This window comes from Hyaena hyaena, unplaced genomic scaffold (genome assembly GCF_003009895.1).
Source record: "Hyaena hyaena isolate Hyena2069 unplaced genomic scaffold, ASM300989v1 scaffold_236, whole genome shotgun sequence".
Lineage (NCBI taxonomy): Eukaryota > Metazoa > Chordata > Mammalia > Carnivora > Hyaenidae > Hyaena > Hyaena hyaena.
The window spans coordinates 1,733,030-1,745,319 of record NW_024080868.1 but is presented as its reverse complement, the minus strand read 5'-3'; the positions used below and the strand labels follow the sequence as shown (position 1 = coordinate 1,745,319).

At 41.2% G+C, this 12,290-nt stretch overlaps 1 protein-coding gene across 4 annotated transcripts in view; it reads left to right on the top strand.

The window, feature by feature from the left end:
- Window positions 1–3,411: 3,411 nt before the first annotated feature.
- Window positions 3,412–12,290, top strand: part of TTC33 (tetratricopeptide repeat domain 33) — a 42,658-nt gene continuing 33,779 nt past the window's right edge. The window contains exons 1-2 of one of the 4 annotated variants that reach the window (XM_039244283.1): window positions 3,412–3,495; window positions 9,518–9,739. In XM_039244283.1, the coding sequence (XP_039100214.1) occupies window positions 9,519–9,739 (221 nt within the window). In that variant the 5' untranslated portion in view covers window positions 3,412–3,495; window position 9,518. Of the gene's footprint in view, window positions 3,496–3,544; window positions 3,725–3,971; window positions 3,993–4,147; window positions 4,211–9,517; window positions 9,740–12,290 lie in introns of those variants that run through there. The other 3 variants (XM_039244282.1, XM_039244285.1, XM_039244284.1) reach the window with 3 other exon arrangements.

The following is a 12,290-nucleotide window of genomic DNA, read 5'->3' as shown; positions in this document are numbered from 1 at the left end:
ACCATTCACAGTGAATGAATGCTTGGTGGACTGTGGCTAGATGTAGGACTCCATGCGTCTATGCTTGGACTAACACCCTTGGAATGAAAAACAAATGGTGTGTTGTTTAAATTTTTCCCCCTTAATTCTAGTCCATCTCCTCATCTCCTCGTACACAGCAGAAATCTTATATTCATTGTGAATTCTCCTGACAAGATGAATGAAACTCCTCATACAACATAACTATAAACTGGTAATAGGGTAGAAATCAACCTTTGAGATACAATACTTCTGAGATGTGTTCATGTATGTTTGGACTGGGGTATATTTAGGTATATAATTTAAAATACTTTGATTTGGAAAATGGAGGATAAAAGCATAGTTTTTCCTGTTGCAGTGGGCTTACTGGAAAAACTAAATAAAAAATAAGCACACGTGTTCCTTGCTGACCATATGTGCACCTTTTTGACAATGTGCCTAAATATAAAATACAGTGCTTACACACATTTTAACTCAAAACATTGTGATTTTTGTCTCAAACTACTGAGTTTTTATTTCAACTAAAAAGTAACCACCTGAACAAAATATTAAGATATATACAATAAAAGCCAAAGTGGTTACCAGTTTTCCTTGGTTGCTGACATGGATTTGGTTAGAATTCCACTACTTTTAGAATTCAACTGTAATGAAATCTTCTATTCCATATGCATTGTTAGGCAGGCCTCGTGCTAGATTGTTGGCATTCTAAATTGTTAAAATAGTTTGATAATTGTAACAGAAGAAAAGAGTACTAAAGAATGTTATGAATAGCACATAAGATTGTTCTTTAGGGAACTTATAAATTGCTCTAGATATTTATTTACCCTGACTGTATAAAGTACAATAAATTCTCTTGTTTGAAAAATCAATACTTATTGAACTGTTATATTGTAGGCAAATAGACTGTTCTATTCATTGTGAATGCCAATAAATGTTAATTCTGATAAATTTAGAGGGTCTCTAGCAACTTGGAAGATGATCCTATTGTCAATAAACAGCCTGAGAAATGTATTAAATATATTAATAACCACATCGAGTTCATAGGACAAAGTAAGTAGGGAAGTAAGTGTGAAAACTTAGTGTTGAGGTAGCCCTCTACCAGAGTAAAGTTATTTGAGAGATGTGGGAAAGACCCCTAGAAAGGTGTACAGCTTTAAGCATCACTTAGCCATTCACCCTGCAATATCCCCTCCTATAGCTACTATGAACCAACCAAGTGCTAAGAATGTGACCATAAAGGCATAAATCCTGCTCGTCTTGTCAGGGAGATATATGTGTTTTAAGGGCTTATAGAAGTATTACAGAGAAGTGCACAAATCCTAAATATTTGGCTTGATGAATTTTCAGTGATTTAGGTTTGCAGTGAACACAGTCTTGTAAACCTCAACCCATATTAAGAAACATTCCATTACCTTTGTATCTTTTGTAATTAATGTCAGAAGTTGTGTACTCCAGATGATAATACTTCTATGATATGACAGTATCACTGGCAACACCGTCAATTGTTTTCTTTGAGGTAACAGGCTCCTTTTGTTATTTTTCGTAAGGCCTGTCCCATACTCAAGCCTGAATAACCAGCTGGACTTCTGGTTGTTTTTCTAATTTTTTTTTTTTTTTTTTAAATTACTAAGAGAGAGAGAGAGAGAGAGACAACGTGAGCAGGGGAGGGTCAGAGAGAGAGGGAGTCACAGACGGAAACAGGCTCCAGGCTCTGAGCTGGCAGTCAGCACAGAGCCCGACGTGGGGCTGGAACCCACGAACCGCGAGATCATGACCGAAGCGAAAGTCAGACACTTAACCGACTAAGCCACCCAGGCGCCCCTGGTTGTTTTTCTAAATAAGAGTTGCGTTCCACAAAAAAAGTACCTCAGTTTATAATGCAGTCTCACAAGCGCTTTTATTGGAGACATCATACTTTAGTACACAGCAAAAGTACTTAATGAGTGCTACCCATTTTGTGATACAGATTAAAAACTACTCAAAGGTCTCATGGGTCATTTTAATAATTTTTACTGCTTCATGAAGGACTTTTTTTTTTTAATGTTTTATTTATTTCTAGGAGAGAGAGACAGAGACAGCGACAGCGTGAGCAGGGGAGGGTCAGAGAGAGAGGGAGTCACAGACTGAAACAGGCTCCAGGCTCTGAGCTGGCAGTCAGCACAGAGCCCGACGCGGGGCTCGAACCCACGAACCGCGAGACCACGACCTAAGCGAAAGTCGGACGCTTAACCGACTAAGCCACCCAGGCGCCCCATGAAGGACATTCTTGAATGTGTGGTTTTTTTTTTTTGTTTTTTTGTTTTTTTTAGTATGAGTGGTGTTGAAAAATACAGTAACTAGCAGAGTTTGGCATCATTGCCTTGATACCAGTTGAGCTGCCAGCAATTCTGCCCACCACTGCTTTCCCATTATCAGTGCAATGTCAACATTGTGAAAAAGGCCAATGATGTCTTCCTAGGAGCATAAAAATAGTTGGAAGAGGTCTTGGCAACTCTCAGGATCACCTTGGAGAATCACTGCTGTACAACCGCTGTTCTCAGGGCTGCAGGGGTGGGTGAACAATTTTCCTTCCAGGGACGTTTGGCAACGACTGGAGACATTTTTGGTTGTCACCTCTGGTGGTACTGGTGGTGGTAGTGGATGCTAATGGCATCTAGTGGGTGGATTCCAGAGATGCTGCTGAACACCCTACCGGGCACAGGAGAGCCTCCCTTTCTCCAACAAAGATCATGCAGTTTGACATACAATGCTGAGGTTGAAAAAGCCTGCTCTACAAGATTGGTCTTCCTTTGCACAAGTTGGCTACGTCGATAAATTAAGTCTTAATTTTTCAATTACCTAAACAGTTCCCTGGATTACATTTCCCCACTTATTTTCACAACATAAACTACAGCTACTTTCAGGTTACAATTCTGGACCCAAAATGGGTTTTCCGACGTGAAGCCTGCAGTTGAACCAAGGGCCTCCCGGAATCCGCTCCCCTGAGCTCTTTCTTGATGGAGTTTTCCCTTTGTCCTTTGCGTCTGACTGGCCTCTCGCCTGGACTGTACACTCCTTTAAGGCAGGGTCCTATGTTAATGCTACGAATTCCCCCCGTATCCTTTCCCCCGAGCCCCGTTTCACATCGCGACTGAACGAGTCCCGCAGTCTCGCGGCCCCCGCTTTTCCCTGCGGCGCACCTCAGCCTGCGCAGCCGCAGTTTCCCGCGCTCCGGCTTTGTCATCGTCCGCGCACCGGAAGCCCTCAGCTGCTACTAGAGGGCGCTCCGGACCCGGGTGGCCCGGACTACAGATCCCAGAGGGCAATGGGGATGGAGACTGCCGCAGTGACTTCTGGGATTAGTGGTCCCGGGAAAGGGATTGGCAAACCATAAAGTCTTTGAGAGTCGTCTCTTCCCTACCCGCTTCTCTGCGCTGTTCCTACGCCTCGGGTCAGCCAGGCCAATTTCTTGGGAGACCTGGCTTCAAAGGCAGGCAGGTAGGAAGTCGGGCATGTTAGCTTCCGCTTCCGGTAGGTAAAGGGCAAGGACAATGTAAACACGGGACCTGGGGAGTGGTCATTAGGTTACTGGAGCTAAGCTGACCGTGGTGGAAGGCGGAGGAAGGGGACGGAAACGAGGCTGGTGGGTCTCGTGGTTAGGGGAGAAAGGACCTTCAGCAGTCGGAGCTGAGACCCGACGGAGGTGTGGCAGAGCTGGGACACTAAGGTTGGTCTCTAGGGACGAGCATTTCTAGGGAGTCGGGCCCTCTCTTACACCCGCGGCAGGAGCGGCTTCCGCGTTTCCACGGCGGCCGGTGCGGTTTTGACCTTCCCTTAGTGGTGGGAGGAGCGGAACCGAGCTTGCTTCCCACCCCTGGTAGAGGTTGTCTGCAGCTGAGGGGGGCCCGGAGAACTCGCGGGGGGCGTCCAGGGCAGCATTTACGAGCTTCGCTTATCTCTATTGTTTTGGAAATGAGACGTTCTTATTAATACAGGTTTGTCTCTTGCAGTGACGTTTTCGGGTAAATTGCTTCTTGAATTTCTCACCTCTGAATACATCCCGATACCCGAAGGTCCTGTTTTGCTTTCCTAATGGTGTTCATCCAGTGGCTTCTCACCTTAGGTGCTGCATCCTCCTATGCAGTGAAGACAGGAGTTCTCGGTTTGTGGGCGGATAAACTGTCCAGCCGACAATAGTAATTGAATGCCTACGGTAGGGATTATTGTACCAGCAGAAGATTTTAGAACACAACATTGTTGTTTAGAGTTTTCATGGTATTCATTAATTATGATTCTGTATAAAATAAATTTGTGTTTCATGAGTTTAACGTGAAACCCTTATGATTATGATTTACCCATATGATTTCTTATCTAGGTGAAAAAAGGTAAAGATTAAGATGTTGGCGCCTTGTGCATCTAACTATATATAGATTCAGGAAAACTTTATAAGAAGCTTTAATTTCATGTTCAGCTATCCTTAGAGGAACAGTAAACTAGTGCTAAACTAGTGCTAAGTAAGATTCCTGAGTCAACTCTGAGTATTAAGTTTTTGAGGATAGAAACTGTTTTGTATGTGTCCTAGGACTAACCCAAATTTTATTTTTAAAACCTATCAGCCTCCCCTCCAGGAATCCTCAAGTATCTCCACTGAAGTCATAGGATCCTTTGTTTACTCTCCAGTAGCACTTATCCTGGAGCTGTTGAGATCTTCTTGTCTCCAGACAGTTGAAGAAAATACAAAACTGTGCTAATGGCCTTGGTAACAGATTCAATGGGTTTTAACCTCAGTGAGCCCTTGTTGGTGTTTGGTATCTTTATTTATCCTTTATTGTTGCTTTTCCTGTTTTCCCATTCTCTCTAGTGACTATTTCAGAACTTTTCTTGTCAAGTACTCAGATCTATTTCTCTTCCCTTTACTAGGGGCAGATGACTAGCTGGGAAATATGAAGCTTGGGGTATGAAATCCTTCATTGCCTTTTCCCTCTACCCCTGAACTTGCCTATACTTTTCACTCAGTAGGAACTCTTGTGTGAGAGGAATGTATTCTTTTCACTCTCTTCAAGGCTAAACTTGTCAATTACTAGCAGTCATCTGGCCTTTTATACCCTGTAACCTCATTCTCTCCTGATCTCCACAGCCTCTGATCTCTAGAAAAGCTTAAAGGATTTGCCGAGGAAAATGGCAGAAACACCTGAGGCAGTGCTGTGCATGGCTTTTTCACACATGGTTGAGAACCACCATCTGGGGCCTTAGCCTAAACCTGTCTTTGACATTTAGAACAATGGCTTAGGTTGGAGATAGGGGAGGGTAATGGGAGTCTGATTATCTGTTAATTTTTTAAAAAAATGTGTGGGTTTCTCTCTTCCTTTTCCCTTTCCTCGTCACTTTAACCCCTGCTCCTATTAATATATAGACCTGACTGATGATTTCTAATGGAATTTGGTGTTAGTAAATACACCAGGTTTTCCTCTGTTAACAGGGTTCCCACGCTACCTGGCTCCTCACATTGCTGATTTAGAAACAGTTCATTTGGAAACTTAAAGACAGAAAATGTAATCGTCCTCATTCTTGTCACTTTTAGGGACAGTTGTAAATACAAAAGGTTTTGTTTTGTTTTGTTTTGTTTTAACAAATAGTTTATTGTCAAGTTGGTTTCCATATAACACCCAGTGCTCATCCCCACAAGTGCCTTCCTCCATGCCCATCTCCCCTCCCCCCCCCCACGCCCATGAGTCCTCAGTTTGTTCTCAGCATTCAAGAGTCTCTCATGGTTTGCCTCTCTCCCTTTCCCCCACCATTTCTCCCCTTCTTCTCCCGCATGGTCCACCGTTAAGTTCCTCCTAATCTTCCTATACGTGCAAACATACGATATTTGTCCTTTTCTGCCTGACTTATTTCGCTCAGCGTAACACCTTCAAGGTCCATCCACGTTGCTACACGTGGCAAATCTATCTTTGCCAGATTTCATTGTTTCTCATTGCCATGTAGTATTCCATGGTATAGATAAACCACATCTTGATCCATTCGTCCATTGATGGACACTTAGGCTCTTTCCATGTTTGGTTATTGTTGAAAGTGCTGCTATGAACATTGGGGTACATGTGCCCCTATGCATCAACACTCTTGTATCCCTTGGGTAAATTCCTAGCAGTGCTATTGCTGGGTCATAGGGGAGTTCTACTGTTAATTTTTTGAGGAACCTCCACACTGTTTTCCAGAGGGGCTGCGCTGGTTTACATTCCCATCAACAGTGTAGGAGGGTGCCCGTTTCTCCACATCCTCGCCAGCATCTAGAGTTCTCTGATTTGCTCATTTTAGCCACTCTGACTGGCGTGAGGTGGTATCTCAGTGTGGTTTTGATTTGTATTTCCCTGATGAGGAGGGATGCTGGGCATCGTTTCATGTGTCTGTTGGCCATCTGGATGTCCTCTTTGGAGAAGTGTCTATTCATATCTTCTGCCCATTTCTTCACTGGGTTGTTTGTTTTTCAGGTGTGGAGTTTGGTGAGTTCCTTATAGATTTTGGATATTAACCCTTTATCTGATATGTCATCTGCAACTATCTTTTCCCATTCTGTTGGTTGCCTATTAGTTTTGTGGGTTGTTTCCTTTGCCATGCAATTACAAGAGTTCTTGATATCCTGATATCTTATGAGACCTTCCTAATGATTTATTTTCTCACATTGTCTTCACTCTGTGCCTCTGGCTTTCTGTTCCATAGCATTTCTTGGTTCTTCCCCTGAGTTACTTACAGTCATCTTCAAACCTAGGAAACTCCTTCTTCTCTATTATAATGGGTCTGGGGAGAGAGTTTGGTGTTGTCCTAATTTCCTGGCATAGCTTATAAGACATTCCTCCTCTAGGCTTTTTTTTTTTTTTTAAACAATCCCTGCTCCAGTGGAAAATATGTCATTCACCCGTATCTGCCTGTACATTTTTTGATTGCTATAATTTATTGAGACTTACTTTTATTCATTAGAAACTTAGGCACATGACCTATAATCTTTTCATCCCTCCAAGTTCTGCCATTATCTTAGGCCTTTCCATGTGAATAACTTCATAGTCACCTTTGCTTTTCTGTCCCCTCCCTTCTGTTGATTGTTTACATTTCATTCCAGCTATGTGCCTCAGTGATGAAGACCTTGACTCTTGCTAGAACTTATTCACTATTTCATTTCTCTTCTTCCTTTATTCTCTCAATGCCCATTATTTGATAGTTTTATAAAGATGTCTGTTTCACTGCATTTCTTTATTCCCCTGGTTGATGACTCCGTTGATCATAGTCTCTTTGGGGTTATAGACTCCCTTGAGAATGGAATGAAAGATTAGACACTCTTCTCCAGAAAGCACAGAGACATAAAAATTTATATACCTTTCCAGGAGTTTCTCAGTATCTTTAAGCTCATCCATGTAACTAGTAAGAGTTCTTTGATTTCATCATAAATTCCTTCTTTAAATAAATAGTTGTTGAATCCTTTTATGGTTTTCTTTAATTTTATTCCATCAGTTGTCTTTTGTTTCTTATCCTTTACATATGTGTATTATTCCTGATACACAAAACGGTTTAACATTTGTTATTTAAAAATGTTTTTTTAACATTTATTTATATTTGAGAAACAGAGATAATGCGTGAGCAGGGGAGGGGCAGAGAGAGAGAGACGGAGACAGAATCTAAAGCAGGCTCCAGGCTCTGAGCTGTCAGCACAGAGCCCGATGCGGGGCTCAAACTCAAAAGCCGTGAAATCATGGTCTGAGCCAAAGCTGGACACTCAACGAACTAAGCCACCCAGGCGCCCCTAAAAAAATTTTTTTTAATGTTTTATTTATTTTTGAGAGAGACAGAGAGACAGAGGGCCAGCAGGAGAGGGTCAGAGAGAGAGGGAGACACAGAATCTGAAGCAGGCTCCAGACTCTTAGCTGTCAGCACAGAGCCTGATGTAGGGCTCGAACCCATGAAATGTGAGATCATGACCTGAGCCGAAGTCAGGCGCCCATAACATTTGTTGTTTTTTAGATTTGCCCAGTAGTTCTGTGAATGAAGTTATTTACCAAGCTTGACTCTTAAAACTTTTTATTGTGGAAAATTTCAAACATGTATGAGAGAGGAAAGTACAAGGAATCCTACGTACGTATCACCTAACTTTATTATCAGCTCGGAGCGGTGGCTTCATCTATATTTCTTCTGTTTTGTACCTCCCCCTTGGTGATCACTTCGAAACAATTTCTAGATAGCATAGACTTTTATGTGAAATATTTTAGTATACAGTTTTAAAAGATAAGCATTCTTTTTTAATAAACATAATTACAATACTATTATCATACCTTGAAAAATAGCAGTAATTCCTTAATATCATCAAATATCAAATCAGTGTTCCGATTTTCCCTGTTATTTGATAAATGTTTCCTCCCAGTTGGCTTGTTTGAATCCAGAGCTAAACAAGACCCATGCATTATATTTGGTTATTAAGTCTTTGAAGTCTCTTTTTACCTCCATCTTTCTCTCTCTTTTTTCCTGGAAGTTTATTTCCTGAAGAAACCAATTTAATTTTTTTTTTTTTTTTATTGTTTGCTGTCTGCATCTCTGACGTGTTATTTAGCATGCTTGTCTACATTCCATATTTTCTTACAAACTGGTAGAGTTTGTTAGACTTGATCTGATTCAGGATTAATTTTTGGCAAGGGTACTTTCATGGGTGGTATGCCACTTCCACCAGGAGATACTTACTGTACAGTTGTCTTCCTTTACGATGTTAGCACCCTTTGTTGATTATTGCCTTGATCCATTATTTAATTACAGATTTAAAAAGTGGTGGCAGTCTGGGGCACCTGAGTGGCTCAGTCAGTTAAGCATCCGACTTTTTTTCTTTTAATGTTTTATTTTATTTTTGAGAGAGACAGAGTGTGAGCAGGGGAGGGGCAGAGAGAGAGGGAGACAGAGGATCTGAAGTGGGGTCTGAGCTGACAGCAGAGAGCCCAGTGCCATGTTCAAACTCACGAATGGTGACATCCTGACCTGAGCCCAAGTTGGACGCTAGTGGACTGAGCCACCTAGGCGCCCCAGGTGTTCGAATCTTGATTTCAGGTTAGGTTAGGATCTCATGGTCGGTTGTGAGATCAAGATGTGAGATGAGCCCTGCCTGGTTGGAATTTTTCCCTCCCTGTCCCCTGTATGTGTGCTTTCTCTCAAAAAAAAAAAAAAAAAAGGTAGTGACAGTCTGATTTTTATCCCCCTTCACCTGTTACATGTAGTCCTTCTCTAAAACCAAATTTGAATTTTAAATTTTTTTTTTAATTTCTGAGAGAGAGAGAGAGAGCATGAGTAGGGAAGGGTCAGAGAGGGGGATACAGAATCTGAAGCAGGCTCCAGGCTCTGAGCTGGCAGTCAGCACAGAGCCCGATGCGGGGCTCGAACCCACGAACCGCGAGATCATGACCTAAGCAAAAGTCGGACGCGTAACCGACTAAGCCACCCAGGCGCCCCCAAATTTGAATTTTAAAGCTGTTTCTTTGTAATTTTACAGAATGGCTTCCTTTGGATGGAAGAGAAAAATTGGCGAGAAGGTCTCAAAGGTCACTTCCCAGCAGTTTGAAGCTGAAGCTGCTGATGAGAAGGATGTAGCAGAGAATGAAGAAGGGACCTGGATTCAAGCTGTTAAACGCAGGAAAGAAAGTCTCCTTGAGGGCTGTATTGAGAAAAGTAAGCAGCTAAAGGATGAAGCAGCCAGTTTGGTTGAAAATAAAAGGTATGTTTTTAGAATTTTCTTATAGAGAATAGTTTACATTTCTGACTGTCAGTAATGAGATGAGTTATGAATTCTATAAACTTATGGTTTAAATATTTGATGTAGGTGCTAAATTAATCAAACAGATACGTTTTAAAGACATCTTTCAACATTCCCTCGGAGTCTGAGTGTTTATATAAGTCTTTAAGATACTTGTAATGTGTGCTTTGCCATCATTTTTGTTCCATCTAACGAAGGGTAAGTGCTAAGTGAAACATTCCAAATTATTGGTTGATAGGAGATATTTTAATTTCTGGAAACTTTCTCTCTGTGTTATTATATGCCAGGTAAATTAGGTGTTTCCTGAAGGGTTTTGAGGGCATGTACTTTTTTATATTTTTAAATAGATGTTCAGTTATCCTTTGCCATTGGCTTTTATATACTTCAGTAAATATGGTTGGTACACAGGAATTTGACAGTTTCATTTGTCTTCAGCCCTTCCTCAGCTAAGCTCTTCCACTTTTCTATTTACCCTTCACCCTTTTCTTTTTTCCTTTTTTTCCTTTCCTCTTTTTCCTATTCTCTTATTCCTTTTCCTCTGCCTCTGCCTAGGTCTTTCAGTGGGACCAAAAATCATTCTTTCACAAATCAGTGGGGAGAAGACCCATTGGTTAGTAGATTATGTAGAAAAAGCGGGAATTATATATATAGGAAAACACAATTCTCTATATAGGAAAATAAAATACATAGGGAAAAATATATAAAAAATGTATCTCATACAAAGATGGACTGTAGAGAGATTGAAAATGTCCATGTGAAATGTCAAACTACACAGTTAAAAGAAAACATAGAAGGGTATCTTTATACCCTAGAGGTGGAAAAAGACATTAAAAAAATTTTTTTTTAATGTTTGTTTATTTTTTGAGAGAGTGAGAAAAACACAGAGTGAAAGCTGGGGAGGGGCGAAGAGAGAGGAAGACACAGAAACTGAAGCAGGCTCCAGGCTTTGAGCTGCCAGCACAGAGCCTGATGCGGGGCTCAAACTCATGAACCATGAGATCATGACCTAAGCTGAAATCAGACTTTAACCAACTGAGCCACCCAGGCACCCCAGGACGTTTTTTTAAAAGTTTATTTATTTATTTTGAGAAAGAAAGAGAGCCCACATGCATGCACAGGCAGGGGAGGGACACAGGGAAGGAGAGAGAATCCCAAGCAGGCTCCTAGCCATCAGCACAGAACTTGATGTGGGGCTTGAACTCACGAACAGTGAGATCATGACCTGAGCTGGGATCAAGAGTTGGATGCTTAATGGGGCGCCTGGGTGGCTTAGTCTGTTAAACGTCCGACTTTCACTTAGGTCATGATCTCGCGGTTCGTGGGTTCGAGCCCCGTGTCGGGCTCTGTGCTGACTGCCAGCTCAGAGCCTGGAGCCTGTTTCAGAGTCTGTGACTCCCTCTCTCTCTGACCCCTCCCTGCTCACGCTGTCTCTCTCTCTCTCTCCTAGAAATAAATAAAACATTAAAAAAAAAAAAAGAGTTGGATGCTTAACTAGCTGTGCCACGCGGGCGCCCCAGGACATTTTTATTTAAAAACATTTCAAATATGTATTAGAGTTGAAGGAAGTTCAACCCCTCTGTGTTCCCTCTTATCTGTACACAAAATTTCTAATAATTGCTTTCTCTCTTTCTATATGTAAATATGCACACAATGATATATGTAATTGTATATTTACAGTTTTTTTGGTGTTCTGTTTGAAAGAAAGTTGTAGACATAACACCTCTCTCTTAATTTAGCCTCCTCCTTCTAAGAATATGGATATTCTTGGGGCTCTTGGCTGGCTCACTTGGTGGAGCGTGCAGCTCTTAATCTTGATCTTGGTTGTGAGTTCGAGCCCCACGTTGGGCATGGAGCCTACTTTAAAAAAAGAATAAGGATATTTTCTTATTAAATATAATAACTGTCAAATCTATGAACGTTAACAATTATGTAAACTAATATGAAGACCATATTTAGTTTTTTCTAATTTTTGCTGAAACATCTTTTACAGTATTTTTTAAAAACCAGGATCCAATCAGAGTTCATATATTTCATTTGGCTATTATATCTCTTTAGCATCTATGTAGGTCCCCTACTGTGTCCACCGTGATAATGACTTTTTGAAGAGTCTAGACCAGTTTTCTATTTGATTGTTCCCTTATGGATGTCATTTAACTTGTTCCTCTTCCTCCTGTGTTTCTTGTAAACTGAGGTGTGGAGGTTTGATTTAGATTCTGATTAAACTTTTTGGCAAGAACACTTAAGAGTTCTGTTTGTGCTGTCTATTGTATCACTGGGAGATAAATAACAGCAGGTTGTCAGCACTAGGTTTAATGTCTCCTGAAAGTCGTATTTCTATAAAAATTTTGGAACATTTATCCTTGGTGAAGGAAATAAATCGTATCAAGAGAGTTACACTAATCAGCATGAGGACTGTTGTTCTGTTTGCACTATTGGATATGATTTTGAGAAGATGTGTGGTCATTGGGAGTGGTATCTGAATAGGTCTTTGTTTAGGACAGTATATTCTTCA